The sequence below is a fragment of the Exophiala dermatitidis genome (assembly GCF_000230625.1).
Source record: "Exophiala dermatitidis NIH/UT8656 unplaced genomic scaffold supercont1.4, whole genome shotgun sequence".
NCBI classification, from domain to species: Eukaryota; Fungi; Ascomycota; class Eurotiomycetes; order Chaetothyriales; family Herpotrichiellaceae; genus Exophiala; species Exophiala dermatitidis.
Genome location: NW_008751649.1, coordinates 2985080 through 3003731, shown reverse-complemented (window position 1 = coordinate 3003731; position 18652 = coordinate 2985080). Strand labels below are relative to the sequence as shown.

Genomic DNA, 18652 nt, shown 5'->3' with positions numbered 1-18652 from the left:
GGAGACCGCGCTGACGTTGCTCCGTCGATCACGACCGTCGTTCTCCCTGCACGTCAACCTACCGAACAAGTGCATAGCCTGTCAGGGCTCAGGTCGACGGCGATGTTGTCAACTGAGACCATACCTGATGACGAAGTAAAACGAGAGCCTTGTTCCAGAACAAAACACTGCCACTGGCAGCTCAACTCGATGGCGCTTGGCACCACTCAGCCTGATTTGAGGCGTACTGTAACTTAACATCCAAAGCGACCAAAGAGCCTAGCACATACCTAGGTAGATGGTTTCAACGTACTTACAACACGGTCGCCTCGCGCTGATCGAGTGAGCTGGTGAATCGTAGGTGGAAACTTGACAGCCACCGAGTTCGCCATTACACCCAGCCTCTACTCTAGATTCAAAGATGCCTCGCAAGTCCAAACCTCCTCCTCCTCCACCTCCGCCCAAACCAGCATCACTAGTATCCAGATCTTCAGGTCTACACCCTGCAATTCAGCAAACTCTAGGAAAACGAGGCCTCTGCTGGCCCTGGGACCAACCAGGCACACATTTCGCATTATTCGAGCCTTATCTTGCTCCTTCACAGTCCCCACCACCATCATCAAGCTCCAGCTCCACTTTGCCAGGCAAGATTTCATGGCTATTCAACTGGGAACTATGGCAACCAGACTCCTTACCCCAAACACTCGAATGGGTCCCCTGCATCCGAACATCATCGCACATCAAAGACATTGACCCGTTCCTACTTGACATTATCACCAAATCAACTGCCCAAAGCCGTGTTGTCCCCTCAGCCCTACTAGGTTTCAACGAGCCGGAAATCCCCAGCCAGGCCAACTTGGATGTTGAGACTGCTAGTGTTTTATGGAAAGACGTCGTGGTGCCGGCGAAATCAAAATTCGGCTTGAGGCTGGGCAGTCCGGGCATGAGCAGCGATATGGGGCGAAGCAAGCCGTGGTTGGATTCGTTTCTAGCCATGACACAAAGCAGTGAGGATCCCAAAGGTGGGATCGATTTCCTCGTGCTGCATTGGTATGGGTTCAGATTCGTTGATTTGCGACAGTTTCTCGAGGACATGCATCAGACGTACGGTCTGCCGGTTTGGCTGAATGAATTTGCTTGCTCGAAGATGGGCGAAGGCGAGACGACGGTGGACGAAGTCTGTGGCTTTCTGAGAGAGGCGCTGCCTTGGTTGGATGCGTGTCCTTGGATTGAGAAGTATGCGTACTTTGGACATAAGGATGTTGGAGAATGGGTTGGGCGGGCGAGTAATTTTCTAGAGATGGCGGACGACAGTGACAGTGATTGGAGGTTGACGAGAGTTGCAAAGATATATTGCGAGTATTGATTGACACTATTGGTATAACGATGGGCATGCCGATTGACCAGATGGTACTGGCAGGATCGTCTGAGTCTCGTTGCACTGCACTGCATTTCATGTCCTGATTCCATTGTCCCCGCTCTACCAAGCCAGTACTGTATTGGCCTGTGTAATGCTCGTTATATCGTCTGTCTTATATTGCAAACGTCTATTGCAGCACCATGCTCTCCCTGGACGTGTTTGGCCTTCTTTCCCTTTTGCATTGCCAATGGTGACAACTCCAATCACTCAAGCCCCCTCTAGCAAATCACCCAGCTTATCGACATAATAATGCGGCCTAACCTCACCCTCAAGAAACTCTTCTTTCGTAGCGACACCCGTCAAAACACCCAGGGTACCCCCGAGCTTTCCTTCCCTCCCGAACCGAATATCCGTATTAGTCCGATCACCAACCATACAAGCCTTTTCTCTATCAAAATGAAACTTTCCCTCAATGGCATCCATCATAGCCTGGTTCGGCTTCCCAAACGCCATGGGCTCGGGACACCCCAACATTTTGACCAGCGGGGCGACCACCGATCCCGCACCAGGGAACAAAGCACCCGCAGAGGGCAGTGTCGAGTCAAGATTTGTAGCGAGAAACAGAGCACCACGCTTGATATAGTGGTATGCATAGCAGAGCTTGAGGTAATTGAAGTGAAAATCAAGACCGACGAGCACGACTCCCACGTCCGGGTCCAGTACCGACGGGTCTCCCTTCGCAAGCAACTTGTAGTCCTCCGGTGTCACGTCGCGTCGGTACTTGGGATCCGTGCCTCCGAGATACTCGATGCCTTCGGAGGCCAGCTCGGTTTCGATGCCCGCCTCGCCTATCACAAACACCTTGTTCCTCTTTTTGATTTCCGGATGGGTCTGAGGCAGGATTCGTGAAATGTAGATGGCCGCCGAGTATGATGATCCAAATACTTCTTCTACTGTTGCGGGGATGCCCATAGACTCCAATTTCTTGCGGTATTCTTCCCGCGACTTGGTCGAGTTGTTGGTCACGAAGACGATCCGTTTGTTCTTCTTGCGCAACATTTCGAGTGTTGGCACGCTGCCTGGAAACAAGTGGTCGCCGGACCAAAGGACGCCATCGCAGTCGAATAGAAATACCTGCGTAGCAATTGTTAGTATCGAGACATTTAGTCAAGGGCCGTGGCGGCAATAGCATATTGGGAGAGGAGACGGCAACGGACATCGTACTTGTCTATGAACTGCCGAATGGCATCTTTGTTGCCCGTGAGGTGTTCGGGCGTTGACATGGCGGCGGGAGGTGAGATGCCCTGCAGTGTAGGTAGTATGACTGAAGCAGAGCAAACTTCGGGTTTATGCTGAAAAATCTAATGGATCGCACTCAGATTCTTTTTTAGGTACTGGTGTCGTGGCGTCGACGTTGTTTTGTTACAATTATTTAGTGCGCATCATCTCGTCGCTGCGTCACCCCGCAGTCTCTCAGCCTCGTAGCCTCGTCACATCCTCTCCACCAAAAACACCTTGCCATACTCCCTGGCACATTGTAGTTGTACACTGCAATACACAGCTGAGGCTCACATCCCCTAGACACCTAACACCGCCGCTATGCCACTACATCTCAACATCAACGCTTCAGTTGCAACACTCTTATCCACTCGATCTCGTCAACAGCGCCCCTTACCAGTCCTTTGTGAACCACAAACCCTCACTTTGCTATTTTGCTTTCAGACCGTGTCCGGAAAGGTGAGCAATCGTGCCGCCAGAGGCTAGTCGCTTGTGCCAATCTGGTATCAAGTAATTCCCGGGTTGATCGACCATGACCTCCTTGCGCGCATCCCTTGCTTGAACGTATATATCATCTTCTCATGCTTAGCACAACTGCCCTAGTCAACCAATATCGTCTTCTCCAACTCGGAATAATGCTGGAAGAAGCTGCTAAAAAGCCTGATGGCATGGCCCACATCATCCGCTCCACCGGTTTCGCGACAGCTGTGCATGGACAGCTGGGGATTGCCGATATCGAGCGTGCGAGCACCAAGGTGAGCCGACAGCATCGGGCCAATGGTGCTCCCGCAGCTCGAATCGTTCCTAACCACAAACAGTTGCAGCGGCACACCGTCAGGGTCACTGTCCTTGACCTTTGCCGCCTTTCTCGCGACTTCTTGTAATAATACAATCCCAGGCGAGTTGGTTGCATACCTGGCATTCGCGTTGATCTTGATCACCGGACCTTGGTTCATTTCTGGTCTGTGGTCGGACTCATACTTAGCCCCATAGTTGGGATTAACTGAGTGCGCCATATCCGCGGACAGGAGGAAAGAGCTCGAGAGTGTTTGCTCGTATGCCGTAGATGTGTCCGTCTCATCCACATGATCGTAAGACTGCTCAGAGTTGTTCTCCGCAAATGCCGCGGCCGGCAGGACAGAGAGCCGGCGGATGATACCTGGCAGCATCATGGAAAAGGCTCCTTGGGCGGTCATGCTGCCGATCTCTTCGTGGTCGAAACAGGCTATCAAGCGGATAGATGATTCCTGGTCAAGCGCAGATGGTTCTTTGAGTGAATCGATCAATCCCATGGTCGCACAATATGTTTGGTTCAAATTATCCAGCCTCGCAGAAAAGATGAACTCGTCATTCAAACCACCTATGCAGGCCTTCTGCGTGTCATAGAGGACTATCTCGAAATCGATCACATGCTCCGGCGCAACTCCTGCATTTGAGGCAACAAGTTCAACGATATAAGGGTGATGTCTCGTGGTCAAGGCCTTCAGAGGTGCGAATGGTTTCGTTTGTTCGTCCACGGTTTCATCTTTTGCCCCTGATTTGGCCTTCTTTTCATCTTGACGTTTGAGCTCCGCAGCAACCAGTCCGGCAATGGGGAACAATTGGGTTTCTTTATTGAAAGAAAATGTCTCCTGACGGTCGAGATGAATGGCAAGAGTTGGAACCCGCAGAATTGGTTTGTCGATATGAACCAGCTTTTGCACCACATTTCCATCATCGCCTCGCACCATGACCCTGCCTGCAATGCCCAGGTCTCGATCAAACCATGTGTGCCAGAGACCGCCTCCATAAGTTTCCACTCCCACCTGCAGAAACCCATCGCTTTGTTTCTTGCTTACCGGCTTGATTCGAAGGCATGGCGAGTCGGTGTGGGCACCTATCATGGAGATTGGATTGCCTGGCTTCCATCTCTTGCCAATCGCAAAAGCTACAATAGTAGAGCCGTTCCGTGTGAGGAGGTATTTTCCACCGGGGACGCAGGTGGACGACCACGATTGTTTTTCCTATAAAACCAGTCAATCGCCAAAACGCTTGCAACAAAGGATGCGCAGTAAGACCGACCTTGATTTCCTTGAAGCCGGCAGCGGTCAAGCGTTCCTTGACTGACTTGACTGCGTGGAACGGGGTAGGCGAGGCATTGACGAAATCGATGAACCCGGATGCCATTTTCGTGTTATTTGTGGGTGTCAGGGAGGAATAGAATCTGGCTTTCGGGCTGCCTCTGAATATGAGGCGCAGGTGCATGTAAATCAGCGAGGGAGCAACGGTATGGAGAGAACTTGAAGTCGGTCATGGGCCTTTGGAATGATGGAGAGCCGATAAAGACACAATCGCCAATGCATGCCTGACAAGGCACTACTACCACTTCAGTTTAGCTGCTTCAGGTGGGTTGTGGGCGCTGTGGAGCCTGTTCACCCGGCACCCAGCAGGCTCTCTGGGCTTCCCCAGGATTCACTATCACCACGCTTGATAGGCGTCTGGGCTTCCTAAACTCAGGCTGCAGACGATCAAATGGTGATGCTTCCAGTAGCCAATTATGACTGGACAATTGCAGCCTGAGGCTTGCAGCTCAGTAGAACCACCGGGTTACAACCATGCGTTCTTCTCATCGAACCAAGGTCTGGCTTTGCAGGCATCTCTCAGACATCCATGCATCTGCACCCTTAAGGCAGCATCCGAGATGGTCTTAGACGCGAAGTCGATAACAATGCGACTCCCTTGCCGATCAAAACAAAAACACGCGGTTCTGGACTCGCGCGCATGGTCGGCACCTGGCCGCGTAAAGTGAGATCGTGGTTATTAGACCTGCTACTGTCTTTGGTCTTATTTACTGGTACGTTGTGGTTAACGTCGATATACTTCCCAGCAAGGCATGCAGACCTCAACACCAGGAACTCGAGTACCTTAAGGTATGTCTATTGGGTGCTGCCGATACCGTGGACGATGTATGCGTGCTCATAACTATGTCCTCATCGAAGACTTATTGCACACCAGCTAAGGTACTACAATATAACAATGGAATCCTGCCAGTGATACTGATCAAGAGCTGTAACAATAGTGTTGTTTGGTTAGTAAGGCACTTAAGGTGTGGAAGTAAGCATCCGAGTTCGGAATAGACCGCTTGGCGGGTCCAGAAGCGGCGGGAACTGGAACTTGCAGTGGACGTGAACTGCCAGTGAACTGCTCTGGCCTGTGCAGGGCGGCTGTTTCTGTCTACAGCATCGTCTCTGGAGGAATCCGAACATTCACTCTCATTGCTGCCACCAGACCACAATCACCGCACTCCCAGCCCACCGCCTTGCCTTTCTGCCACGATAATTCTCGATATTTGCTTTTTTGCAGCCATCTATCACCGAACAATGTCCTGACCTTATTTCATAATCTTTCGCTCCCTTGTTTGCCGGGTTTATTGTATCAGGGCGGCAGGCGGTCGCGGTTGCGGAGACCGTCAACACAGCGAGCAGAGTTACCACACGGCCACTCTTCCCGGAAAACTGCCCTGTCTGGATCTCGTTACAAGCACTTCACTTCAGTCTCACTTTGACTTCACTGGGGCTCCATCCGTCACCCGGCCAGAATAATCCTCACCGTGTCATCTCCAGATAACATCACAATGGCGGAAGAATCCTCAATTCCTTTAAGTATCGATCCCTCCCAGCGTCCCCGGACACCGTCGTTACCTACTCCCGTCGGCTCCAAAACTCCTCCCACCATATCGAGCAAGCGGTTTACCGGGAACAACGAGGGGATGTCGGCAATTCAGCGTGCCACGGAGGCGATGGAGGCAGACGCCCTGCATCGCCGGTTAAAGGAGATCGAAAGCGCAGGTCGCCAAAGAGAGAGGACACCGGGGCGCAGTCCTAGCCGAAAGAGGCAGCGGATATACGGAGATCGGTAGGTTAGCTTCAACTCGTGTTTGGTGCAATTCTGACAATCAAATCCAGGTTCATTCCCAACAGAGATGGACAAGACCTGCAAGCCAGTTACAGTCTGTTGCTCGACGACGGATCGCCAGCCACGCCCTCGAGGTCAAAGAAGAAGACGCCGAATGGGGAGCTTCATTTCCAGCGAACAGAAGAGGCCAACAGAACCTACTCGAAAGTGCTGCGCAATGAGTTGATGGGCGATTCAGTACCACAAGACTACAGATACGACACTCCTGATGACCTCTTTGGCCGTCGGCAGACACCTCCAGGACAACCATCAGCTTCGGCGCTTCCACCTGCGTCCATCACACCGACTACCCCTCACAAAAACATGTTCTCCTACAAATCACCCCAGAAAGTGATAGGATCTGGCCATCCAACCCCTTCCTCGAGAGCAGCGAAGCATCCTGGGATAATCAATTTGAACGCAAGATCCGACCTCTACTCCATATCACCCATCAACTACTCGTCACAGTCCATCCTGCAGACCCCTCGAAAGCAACCCCGTCCGATTGCCAAGGTACCTTTTAAAGTGCTTGATGCTCCTGAGTTGGCAGATGATTTCTATCTCAATCTGGTGGATTGGGGATCGGCCAACATCCTCGGTGTGGGCCTCGGGTCATGTGTCTACATGTGGAACAGTACTACAGGCAAAGTCACGCAGTTGTGCAAGCTACCCGACAATGACCTTGTGACATCTGTGTCCTGGATACAACGAGGATCACATTTGGCCATTGGAACGCACAAGGGCTTTGTCCAGATTTACGATGCGGAGAAGGGTCGAAGACTACGGACAATGACCGGTCATACCGCCAGGGTTGGTGCGCTAGCTTGGAACGACCATATTCTGACTTCTGGATCAAGGGATCGTTTGATCTATCATCGAGATGTTCGCAGTCCTGACCAATATCTGCGGCGATTGGCTGGACACAAGCAAGAAGTCTGTGGACTGAGATGGAACACTGAAGATGGGCAACTTGCTTCGGGGGGCAACGACAACAAGCTGATCGTCTGGGACAAACTCTCCGACACGCCCCGCTACCGGTTTTCGAACCACGTGGCCGCAGTCAAAGCCATCGCATGGAGTCCTCATCAGCACCATCTACTAGCATCCGGAGGTGGTACGGCAGATCGAACAATCAAATTCTGGAACACCTCAAACGGCTCCCTGATCAAGGAGGTCGATACAGGGAGTCAGGTATGCAATCTTGCATGGAGCAAGAACAGCGACGAGATTGTCAGCACACATGGTTATAGCCAGAACCAGATTGTGGTGTGGAAATACCCCAAAATGGAGCAAGTGGTCAGCCTCACTGGACATACGTTCCGTGTACTTTACTTGAGCACAAGCCCAGACGGGACCACGATTGTGACCGGAGCAGGTGATGAAACATTGCGATTCTGGCGCGTGTTTGGCAAGAAGGGCAATGAGGGCCGAAATAGTGATGGGATATCGGGCCGGCTGGGCGACTGGGGCGCGATCCGTTAGACTCGGTGCCTACCTGTGATGATGTTCAAACAAACCCAGCTTTTCACGAATCACACGAAGCTCAAGATATATGCCTCACGACTTCATTCTCGGAAGGTCATCAAACCTGGAATCCCCAACTCTACAGGATGTACAGGATCCCGCGGAACTCGAGGATGTCGTGCCACCTACCTACGGTTGGGTATACACGGCGGATTTTTCTGCGAGCTGCACATTTTCATCTCTTTTACACCCAATGCCAGCTTGAAATAGCAAGCTGAACAGCAACGGTCCTCGTTTCTTGAGGACAGATGACCACGACATGATAGGACAGGTGTGGCAAGCTTTTGCTCAGATCGAAAATCATCGATTCAGGGTTGAGCGCATGAGATTTGGGGTCGGGGAAAGGCCCTCGGATTTGTTAGCATGGCGCCGGGTTGATACAGTAGCAAGCAAGCAAGCATTGATTTAACGTTGGCTCTGACATGGCGAAGTAGTTTTTCTGCATTTTTGACTCGATTTAATGACTTCCAGAGCTCTCCCACCGCAGAGTAATAGAGTTACAGTGCCTGTGCCAGTCTAGTCGGCGCGATTGTCGCCATCAAGAAAACCAATCCATCATCCATTATTGAAGCGCCGCCGTATGAATTGTACTGAGAGTAGAAAGAATTGACAGTAGACTTGGTAAACCAGGGGGCATGGCACGACACAATACAACTCCCGTCTATAGAATACTAGTAAGGTATAAGGTAACTCGAAGGGCTACAACACTGCATAAGTTTTGCACGCTCTGCTCTGCTCTGCTCAATCCACCATCCCAATGGATTCCTGCACTAGAAACACACAGGCGACCAACCAACCACCTACTACTGTACTGGAGTAAAGTAATCAGAACGTACAGTACAGTACAATTTGCGAGCCATGCAGTGCATGCAATGCACTAAACACATCACATCTTTTCGAGACTTTTCAAAAAAGCAACTTCCCAGGCTCAACCTGCAAGACGGTCTTGATACGTTCCAAAAAGGTGCGGGCACGCTTCTCCTCGCCCTGAGGGACGGTCAAACTAAACACGTTCAAGGCGCCATCTGCAGTAGAGACACGACGGGTGGTGGTGGAAAAGGAAGACTGCTGTCTGGCTGTTGTTGTCGGCGCGGAAGACGTGGCCCGGCCAGACAAAATATCAATGATGTCTGGCTTTTGAGTCGTTGCAGAACGCCGTCGTTGGGGAGTAGGTTTCTTGTGGCTCTGACGTTCAACCGGCAACGCATCAATTTGAGGAAGATAGGCGCCCCGGGAAGTTTTGGGGATCGAGTCCAAACCCAGCACGGAATTGAAAAGCTCGTCGGCCGAGGGTTTCTGCCCCTTTGGTCGCGGAAGGTCGTCGTTGGCCAGGTCGACTGCTCGCACAAGAAAATTGGAAAGCGGCACCGTCACTCCCAGCGTCTCTTGCACGCGTTGTTGGACTTTGAGCACCTCGGCGAGAGAAATCGTCAAGCTGACGCTGCTGACTTTGGGCTCTTCAGCTGCAGCAGGGGTTGCTGCTGTTTCTGCGACGGCGGCGGCAGTAGGCGGCGAGGCGGGTTGCAGGATCTTGATATTGCTGAGATCCAACTGTTCCAGGTGTTCGAGCCGCTTGGCCAGTTTCTCAGTATAGTCCCGGTCAATTGTGCCCAAGTAAGCGAGCACATCGCCCTTTAGAAGACGGCCGTTCGGTCCGGTGGCGGGGATCTTTTTCACCTCTTCGTCTGGAATGTGGTTTTCGTGGATCAGAGCAATGACCGACGGGTACAGAGGATACTTTGGATTCTGGCCAGCCCCAGTCGGACTCGTCGTGGGTTTATCCTTTGCGGGCCGTTTGTTCTGTGGTGTTCCTGGCACCTCCTTCTCAACGCCCGATGTCTCGTATTTCGAGTCTGCATCTCTGCCTGCGCCTGCGCCGCTCTCGCTCTTGACGTTGTCCGCTTCTTTTCGGACAGGCTGAGCATCGTCCGGAGGAATCTCCAAACTAGAAATGTCGTCTCCTGGATCGGCGAGCACGGCGATCCGGGTGCCTACTTGGATTCCCTTGGAGCCATCCCCAGCAAAAATTTTGGCCATTACTCCGTCGTCTTGGGCTTCGACGTCCATTGAAGCTTTATCCGTCTCGATTTCCAGAAGCACGTCTCCGGCCGAAAATGAGTCTCCTTCTTTGACTTTCCACGTCGCGATATTGCCTTCGGTCATGGTGGGTGACATGGCTGGCATCATGAAATTGTGCGCGGCTAGGCACCGCGATACAGAGGAAAATGTTCGTCGTGCATGGCGTTGAGATTGGGCGCAGTGCGACGAGGTCAATTGGCGGGCGAGCTGCCGGACAGACTGTCTGCCCGCCATGGCTGGAGGAAGCTATTCTCTGGGGGAAACAACGCACAGAGAGAATTCAGGACTGCATATGAAGGTGTACGAAAGAATCCGAGAGGATATGGAAAGAGGATTGTCTAAAATGCGGCGTAGGTGAATGTTGAGTGAGGAAGTTGAGCAACATTGACTTTCCTGCCAGCAACGGGTTGCAGTAGTGGTGTAGCTCCAGCTCCGTCTGCTCCGCGCAAGGGAAGTCTCAGTCCACTATGGTCCGCCGTAGGTTTCCAAGCAGCTGCATTTCGTAACCATTTACTTGACTGTAAGCTTCTTCTTCCACATCCCATGCCTGAACCACACCGCTGCCAACTCCTAGACCTCAGCAGCTGTTCCATGACAGCTAGTACTCTACATGGCGCTTCCCCTCAGCGGCCTGTAACACAGACGTTGCTCAAAATTCCAGGATGGGTTACAAAGCTTAGTGTTGCTGACCAATTACCAGCCCCTAGCCACTCTTGGGGAGTCTTGAGGGGTGCCCTTCGTATTCAGCCAGGTCGCGCCTCTAGAACCGTGGCCGGTAAGATGCCATGCTCGTTCTGGACCTGAAAGTTTGTGTTTGTCTCGCTGCTGCAAAGCTGAACGGCTTGAGGTGGCACCAGACCACCACATGGATTCCCCTCAGCCATCACAACCTGGACCCTGACCTGCATGAAAATCGCTGGTTTGATTTGCTGAAGTATGAAACCCCGTGAAGGTCTGCCCTGTAATGCCGGAGAGGCAGACCGGACATCATACGTTGACCATTGCTGCCTCGCCCGTTGCTAGGGACGAGCTCCCCCGCGTGGGAGTCTGGAGCGTCCATATAGTGGAAGCCATGTCCCACCAACTCGTGGCCGGTATTGACGTTGGACGACGAGGCTTTGCCAACCTCAATCCCTCAAAACAGTATTCCATTATGAAAGGAGTCGTCTTCCCCGCCGTCGGTGCGGAACCGAGGGTCGTGGATGATCTGGAAAGGCCCACCCCAGGTACCGATCAAGTACTGGTCAAGTCCATCTGGACAGCTATCAACCCGGTGTAAGTCAAGTCGCCTGAACAACTGAAGAGCTCCAAAGGACTTAAGTGTGTCTGTGGCGCAACACCTCTTGTTCTCTCTGGCGAGTCAAAGGGCCCAAAGTGTTTCCTGCATTGCTGATCTTGACATAGTGATACCTTCATGAGCGCTTCTGGCCTTCTTGTCGAGGCATGGCCTCTTGGACTCGGCGTCGACGCCGCTGGAAGGGTGGTCGAGGCGGGTAGCGAAGCTTCGTCGAAATACGGCTTCAATCCCGGGGACGAGGTCTTTGGTTGCACAAGGCTCGGATCTCCCGGATACTCGACTTGCCAGGAGTTCTTCTTGATGGATGCACGTGTCACTATACCAAGGCCCATCAATATATCTCTCGTCGAAGCGGCGACTTTGGGAGTGGCCAGCGAGACTGCCTGTTTGGGATTGTTCGATGGCCTCCATATCCCACTGCCCGACCCTACGAATCTTCCTGCTATCAAAGATGATGAATGGGTTGTCGTCCTAGGAGGAGCGAGTAGCGTGGGCAGGTGCGCGATCCAGCTGGCCATGGCTTGCGGCTACCATGTGGTCGCCTCGTGCTCGAAGAACTCAGCTGGGATTGTCAGAGGTCTCGGCGCCGCCCCGTTCGACTACAAGACCTCGCTAGAGGAACAGCTAAAAATCGTCATGGACTTCACATCCGGCAACTTCACCAAGATTTTCGATGCTGTTGCCGCCGAGAAACCGACACTAGCCGAGGAACTGTTCAAAGCATGCAAAGGCTCTGAGAAGTTCTTCTCTACCACTAACGATTGGAGTGGCATTAAGGATTTTGCTGGAGGGAAAACATACGCTGTTCAGCTAGGGCATGTTGGTAGACCTGAAGCAGAGCAGCTAAATGCAAAGATCGAACAGTACATACCAGTCATTGTCGGATTGATCAAGGCAGGCAGGCTGCAGCCAGGGGACTTTGAAGTGGTCGGGGAAGAAGGGTTTGAGGGTGCTATCAAAGCTTACAATCTCCAACGTTCAGGCGCTGCGGGTGCTCGTAAAGTGGTGATCCACCTCCAGGAAACAGAGGGCTAGAGGGTTTCAAGCCGGCGCAAGCGATGGCATCAACGACAACCTCTTGAGAGAATAGGGGTCACTGGATCACTGCTGCTTCCATGTTCCCTAAGGCCCTCGTGGTGTGGATGGAGCTTCCGACCCTTGGATTGCCCCAGCTTTGCCGCTGAGTGAGACTTTCTAATCCGGATCACATTGAAAGGAAATCCACTGTCTCGGTGTCAGCAAGAGTGAGGCTAGAGGAGCCACGTACTGAAACCGAAGATAACGCTCGTCACCATTTCCTCGACGCTCAGGCAAAGTACTCTGCGTTAGTTTATTCGGTTAGTTGCGACATGTACCCAGTTGTAGAATATGACAAGTGCGATCCGTCGTCATAGCGATGTCCAAGGCCTCCATTGGGCCCGAAGATGGCATGCGAATGTTCGAAGTAAGCTTCCTTCTGGAAGAAAGGCACCAAGGAAGTGATAACACCAAGTTGAACAATGGGCGCTCCAACTGCGCAAGCTGCTCAACCTGGCGTGGACATACTTCCGCATGATCTGCCTGTAGCCTTTTGAGGTAGAATTAACTGCGAGATTGCAACTCCATCGAGTGGCAATATTGCTCCAAGAAGACTGTACTGCGCGTGCCCCTGGAGACACAGACCCGGACAGGGTTTCAGCTGTGCTCCCATGTTCCCATTTTTCCATCTCTCCCCGTCTTGCCCATAGCAGATCAGCATCAAATATGCATCGGAACCATGGTAGCCCTGGCTGATTAGCCTGGATCACCTCCGGCGGACTATGTCTGTTACCGCTGCACAAGGAAGCACAATCGGCTATGACAATGATGACCGGCAAGCATTGTGGAACAGCAGTGTTTCCTTGTGGATCGGTAAACTCAGCGGTTATGTTTCATGCCGCGAAGAGGATGATCATTTCCGTCTCCATGACCTGCCATCCATTTTTATAAGATGTAGTCTACAGCCTCATTTTGAGCCTTCGAGCCGATCCATATACCACACTGTACGTGGCGGGTTGTGGCAAGGGCGAAGACCCCAGCCTGACTGGTCGCCTGTCAAGGCTGATCGTCGCCGCGAGCCAGGGTCGAATAATAGCTGGGCTTCGGCGTAGGAACCGGAGCCCTGGCCTTCAGGCTCTCATGATTTGTAGCCTGCAGCCTATGTTTTCGCCGGCTGTCATCCAGGACGGCGCAGATAACCACGAGACTGACTGTTATTGGTGAGACGGCGTGAAAATGATGGCCAAAACTGCCAATGAAGGTCAGCAGTTGAGCTGCAAGTTGGCGCTGGCCAGACCAGGATCCACAAGCAAACATCGACAGCGCCATTGTCCACTAGCAACGCTGTGTAAACCCGTTTTTCTTGGGCAGCGGAGGGCATCTGTGGCATCTGTGGTTTCTGATGACAAAAAAGGACCTTTGGATGTCTCTTGTGGCAGCACTGCCATGAGTGACAATTGCTTATAGTCGACTGACAGCATGATACAGAGCAGCCACTGAGGCGCAGGTGTAATCTCCGAGCCTCCATACAGAAGAGATCAGGCCGGGTTCCGTTCACAAAAATCACCCGAAACATCGAAGCGATAGAAGTCAGCACGTTCCTCCCAAGCTCATCCCAAAACAGAAGAATGAGGCTCGCAAGTCACAGCCATGGGCCATGGCCAATGTAGTGGAGGCACATGAGGTGAGTCCGACTCGAAGAGGATCCGGTCTTGCGTGGCCCTCAGCTTCAACTTCAACTTGTCGTCGGATACCTGTAGTATGGCTGCGTGGTGGTAGCGGCAGGCACAAACTTGGAGCTGGGCAGGTACCAGCCTGAGATACAATGCCAGTGCCAGTGCCAGTCCCAGGTACCTGTACAGTGTAGTTTGCTTGTCCCTGCGCTCGACTTGAACGGCACTGCACCTCACATCATCACCATCCAGCAGCCTCAGTGATGTCCATCCACTCCACCCTTTGCCTCCACTACTACTACCTGAGATTGCAGCAATAGCCTTTCAGGAAATTGAACAGCTCCGAAGCAAGCTTAGCTGCATATCTTCCTGGCCCATTGCTCCTGTCCCGCGCCGTGATCAAGCTCACATTCTATCGAATCAAAGCCGCTATCCACCTTCCCGTGGCTGTCCCACCAGCCTTCGGCAAAGCCTCTAGCACTTTGAGGCGACTCAGGAAGCACCCTGCTTGCATTGGCCGCGGTTCCGAGCGTCTCGTCCTCTCGGAACTGAACTTGCCAGACTGGTTCCCACCACACAGCATGAAAATGATGCACCAATAGAACATCGGCCGCTCGAAAAGCAAGCATCAATCGACACTCTCCAAAGAAGGCGACAAAGCCAACAAGCTCCATGGAGACCGACCAGGAAGATCCTGCCGGCGCGCCAGGGGAGGTTAGAGGGGATTCTATAACAGGTAGGCATCAGCCGGCTGAACATACAGATCATGAATTTACAGAACTCTCCTCGCCGTCAGATTCACCAGCAATGAAATCATCATCGTGCCCCAGAGTCGACTTGCCGTCGGCAAGGGCCGGTCCAGCTGAGAACGATGTCGATATTCCATGCAAACCCAGCTCCGTCCCTCACACAATATGCGACCAAGATCCTCAGCTGTCGTTCCAATGCGTTGACGTGCAGTCCGGTGGCGGAACGGAATATCATAATCTACCTTACAACCACTTCTCTCGGTCCATCCCGGTTCCTCCTTGTACAAGTATCCCAGAGCAGCATGCGCTAGTTAATGCCATGGCCGACCCCCCAGTTACCACGAGGTACCTGGAGGAAATCGACATTGCTCGCCTCAGTGAGAATGTAGTCCTACGCAATGAGATCAATTATGATCCTAATCCTCGGTTCAGCTTTGAGGAAAGGGACAGGAAGGAGTACGTTCGGGGAAAGTCGAGAGAATACTGGCTGAGTCTGAAGGCGGAGCTGAAGATACTGTACCAACATGGCTGGCCGCCTTCATGTGCCGATTGCCAAGCTATATGCTCGCCTGCCCGACCTACACCTCGTCACTTCGAATCGAGGCTGCCCAACATGTTTACCAATCTCAAAGAACTACTCGATGACTCACTTCCAGAGGCAGAGAAAGACCAGCTCGCACAGTATCTCGATGTCCCTTTCCTCCTACAAGAGTTATCTCATGGACTCATGGATGTTGCCAGGTTTGCCGACTGGGTCAGCCGGCTTCTCATGAGCCATTGTGCTCCTTTCAGAGACGCACATGCGCAGTTCATGTCTCGAAAGATCCGTGAAGGCGCAGAGAACAGAGACTTTCAAGTTCTAGTTGAAGGTATCGAATCACTGTTCGAGTTGTTGAAGTTGATGAAGTTGGACTCAGCTCACTACCAAGTCAACAGACTCCGTGGGGCTCTCATCGACGACACCGTTAATTTCCAACAGCATGTTTTTCGAGAACGCTTGGAAGGCGCATGGCTGGATGGGCGTGAGCATTGGGGCTGGCTTCAAGGCCATGCAGTCAATCATCACGCCCGCTGCTCGATTGCTGGGCGCAGATTGAACGACTTACCGTATGTCTCGTTGATCCATGGACTCGTTGACACTTGCTTCGGCGGAAACCGTATACCCGATACACTCGCCTACGATGCAGTTCGCCTACAGCGCCTAGGTGCTCAAATGCACGAACTCACATGCCTGGAGGTGTGTCTTGACGTCTTTGAAGGCCTAGTTCGCAAACTCAATCAATGGAGGTCGAATTTGGGCCATATGCTGCCCGGCCTCCGAATGAGATTGCTGATTTTGACGGATGGAGTCTCTTCGCTCGAAGTCTCCAAGATCCAGCAATGGTGGGAGCACCGAGAAGAAGCAATTGCGGGAGAACTTACACGAGCTGCATTTGAAGTCTGTGGAAAGCCTCTTGATAGCATCTCTCACGCCGATACTGCGGACACGGCGCACTTGCTGGCTGCCGCATTACAGCGAGAGTGGACAGAGCATGAAATCGGGATCAAACTCTGCAGGACTCTTGAAGAGCACGCGTTTTTCTACGTCCAACAGTATCGAGAATTGTCACCTATGTCAATCTTCATGGCACAGCAGAGAATGCGAAGACTCTATCCACAACCACAAGGATATCGATTGCCCGACATCGCGCTGATGGCAAGCCTGCTCGGCCATATCAGCGTAATACACTGGAGAGTGTTCGCCGACCTTATTTATTTGCACAGAAATTATGGGAAGGAACCTTCTGATGAAGGAGGAAGCACGGATGAATACTACACCAGCCCGGATGACACCGTTATGGATGGTGATCCGGGCAGCAATGACCCCTCTGCTGCCGAGAATGAGAGGCCCCTTATTGAAACACCACCATGACCCGAAGGCACTGCTGATCGCATATACACATTTCCTTTTCTGTGCAGACGGGGACGGGGCTTGTCAAAAGTGCAACAGCCGGGACGCTGGGGCGTGTTTGGGCGGTTTAGGTTTTCGGGTACACAAGCGCAGTGCGACTGTTGGAGGCGTTTCAGGCGTGTTACTATCGGTGTATGGTAGAACTACATCTAATATTGGACCTGTAGGCGAGCAATGCAGTGTGTTGTAGGGGAAGTGTGTCCGCAGGCTGATGGAGCACGTTCGCATTCAGGGGTTAAAAATAATAGCAGAGATGTTTGTAAAGTCGCATAATGTTGGCAGGTGCGCTAAAATTGTTGTATTTGCTCTCGCTCTATCCACTTGACAGTGTATAGAGTAGTCCTATATATACTATAGAAATCGGAGAGAACACCGTATCTCGTACGGTCTATAGATTATTCTAGAGAGTGGTTGTTAGGAACGCCTAATGGGAATAGGCAGAGTATAGCGATATAGTCTTCAATTAGTATTAAGTACTCCTTAACCCTATAGTTATATACGACTCGAAGCATAAGAGAAGGAAAGCTCTCTTATATAGGTCGCGTATAGTTTATATCTCTTAGCTCTATTTGAGTAGCTAAGGGGTATAAGTTATCGATAGTTAGTAACGGTAGTTAGTCTCGATATTCGTAATATTATTCTTCTCTCTTAGGTTTCTCGTTCTCGAGAAAGCGATAGTATTATATACGAGTTATATACTTCGTTACGTACTCGGTACTTTCCTTCTTTCTAATATAGCCTTATATAGCCTCGTAAGAGTATCGTACACTTAGAATATAACTTATATAAGTTCTTAGCGATATATTCGTCTACGCCTCGTAGCCGTAATAACTTATAAATAAATAAGAGTTAGTTTCTAGAGTTCTTTATATTCTTTATCTCTTCTAACTTATACTCTTCTCTTATATAACTTATTAATTAACTCGTAATCTTCTCTTATTTAACTCGTTAACTTCTTATTATATCTTTAGTAAAGTAAGTCTCGATTACGTCTAAGAGAAGATCGTCTTCTTTATCTTCTTCTTCTTCTCGTAAGCGAGTTCGATTCGTCTCGCTAGAAGACTATAATAAGTTACTATATATTCGGTATATTCGGTCTCTTCGAGACGACTTATAGTAACTAGACTATATTTATCTATCTAGTCGTAGTCGCTATAGATAATATATTTCCGCTAATCGTACTATTATTTAATATCTTCGTATAAGTCGTATACTATTCTCTTACGAGTATTATACTAATCTCGATAAGATTCCGAACTTATATCTAGACGACGCTAGAGCTATCTTAAGTCTTAATAGTCGTTTATTAAATAGTAACTCTACTACTATAGAGCGAAAGTTAATAGAAGCGATAGACGAGTTCTACTATCGTCTCTTAGCTACTAATCGATAGATTTATTAAATTACTCTTAAGGCGTCTACGACTCGTAGTAATATTCTTTCTAGTTCTTTAATCGCTCGACTAAATATATCTATTTAGTAAAAGATCTTTAAGACTATATCGCTTATAATTAGCGTATTTTTCTTAATCGCTTTCTCTATTATCTTACTCTTTAATATCGATACTTCTAGTTAAGTTTCTATAAACTCGATAATATTAGAATAAACTATAAATATAATAGAGTTCTTAATTCGCTAGATTAGAGAAATTTAGACTAGTATAGAGACTCTTACGATAAGACTTCTCTTCTACTTATCGTATACGACTTGCTAACTAGTTATATAGATTAACTCTAATATCTTCTTTATAGCGATATAAGAGCGAGCGAACGGAATTGAGAAGTACTATTATCGTATCGCTCGTCTTATCGT

The 18652-nt window shown here is 50.7% G+C and overlaps 7 protein-coding genes across 7 annotated transcripts; 4 read left to right on the top strand and 3 right to left on the bottom strand.

Moving 5' to 3' along the window:
* Positions 1-35: 35 nt before the first annotated feature.
* HMPREF1120_05387 (uncharacterized protein) lies at positions 36-1539 on the top strand. The gene has a single exon (XM_009159559.1). It carries the CDS (start codon positions 401-403, stop codon positions 1343-1345), a length of 945 nt encoding a protein of 314 aa, XP_009157807.1. The 5' UTR covers positions 36-400; the 3' UTR covers positions 1346-1539.
* A 67-nt stretch (positions 1540-1606) lies between these two features.
* HMPREF1120_05386 (4-nitrophenyl phosphatase) lies at positions 1607-2622 on the bottom strand (the record flags this gene model as incomplete). The annotated part of the gene is made up of 2 exons (XM_009159558.1): positions 1607-2473; positions 2557-2622. 2 exons carry the CDS (start codon positions 2620-2622, stop codon positions 1607-1609), a joined length of 933 nt encoding a protein of 310 aa, XP_009157806.1.
* Positions 2623-3216: 594 nt separating this feature from the next.
* Positions 3217-4861, bottom strand: HMPREF1120_05385 (aspartyl aminopeptidase; the record flags this gene model as incomplete). The annotated part of the gene is made up of 2 exons (XM_009159557.1): positions 3217-4620; positions 4679-4861. 2 exons carry the CDS (start codon positions 4859-4861, stop codon positions 3217-3219), a joined length of 1587 nt encoding a protein of 528 aa, XP_009157805.1.
* Positions 4862-5325: 464 nt separating this feature from the next.
* Positions 5326-8649, top strand: HMPREF1120_05384 (uncharacterized protein). The gene is made up of 3 exons (XM_009159556.1): positions 5326-5450; positions 5676-6511; positions 6562-8649. The coding sequence occupies exons 2-3, from the start codon at positions 6231-6233 to the stop codon at positions 8030-8032; spliced, it is 1752 nt and encodes a 583-aa protein (XP_009157804.1). The 5' UTR covers positions 5326-5450; positions 5676-6230; the 3' UTR covers positions 8033-8649.
* On the bottom strand, positions 8498-14512 carry HMPREF1120_05382 (pyruvate dehydrogenase E2 component (dihydrolipoamide acetyltransferase)). The gene is made up of 2 exons (XM_009159554.1): positions 12322-14512; positions 8498-12234 (listed from the first exon to the last, which is right to left on the bottom strand). The coding sequence occupies exon 2, from the start codon at positions 10385-10387 to the stop codon at positions 8981-8983; it is 1407 nt and encodes a 468-aa protein (XP_009157802.1). The 5' UTR covers positions 10388-12234; positions 12322-14512; the 3' UTR covers positions 8498-8980.
* HMPREF1120_05383 (NADPH2:quinone reductase) lies at positions 10701-12835 on the top strand. The gene is made up of 2 exons (XM_009159555.1): positions 10701-11428; positions 11558-12835. The coding sequence occupies exons 1-2, from the start codon at positions 11118-11120 to the stop codon at positions 12483-12485; spliced, it is 1239 nt and encodes a 412-aa protein (XP_009157803.1). The 5' UTR covers positions 10701-11117; the 3' UTR covers positions 12486-12835.
* Positions 13823-17204, top strand: HMPREF1120_05381 (uncharacterized protein). Its single transcript, XM_009159553.1, has 2 exons — positions 13823-14876; positions 14937-17204. Exons 1-2 carry the CDS (start codon positions 14813-14815, stop codon positions 16799-16801), a joined length of 1929 nt encoding a protein of 642 aa, XP_009157801.1. The 5' UTR covers positions 13823-14812; the 3' UTR covers positions 16802-17204.
* Positions 17205-18652: the final 1448 nt, after the last annotated feature.

Excerpts from the sequence above, each read along its gene's own strand:
- HMPREF1120_05382 (XM_009159554.1), bottom strand. The coding sequence starts at position 10,387 with ATGGCGGGCAGACAGTCTGTCCGGCAGCTCGCCCGCCAATTGACCTCG.
- HMPREF1120_05384 (XM_009159556.1), top strand. The coding sequence starts at position 6,231 with ATGGCGGAAGAATCCTCAATTCCTTTAAGTATCGATCCCTCCCAGCGT. Across the intron at positions 6,512-6,561 it reads CAGCGGATATACGGAGATCG|GTTCATTCCCAACAGAGATG; the intron begins GTAGGTTAGCTT and ends AATCAAATCCAG.
- HMPREF1120_05383 (XM_009159555.1), top strand. The coding sequence starts at position 11,118 with ATGCCGGAGAGGCAGACCGGACATCATACGTTGACCATTGCTGCCTCG. Across the intron at positions 11,429-11,557 it reads TGGACAGCTATCAACCCGGT|TGATACCTTCATGAGCGCTT; the intron begins GTAAGTCAAGTC and ends ATCTTGACATAG.
- HMPREF1120_05387 (XM_009159559.1), top strand. The coding sequence starts at position 401 with ATGCCTCGCAAGTCCAAACCTCCTCCTCCTCCACCTCCGCCCAAACCA.
- HMPREF1120_05381 (XM_009159553.1), top strand. The coding sequence starts at position 14,813 with ATGGAGACCGACCAGGAAGATCCTGCCGGCGCGCCAGGGGAGGTTAGA. Across the intron at positions 14,877-14,936 it reads TAGAGGGGATTCTATAACAG|ATTCACCAGCAATGAAATCA; the intron begins GTAGGCATCAGC and ends CCTCGCCGTCAG.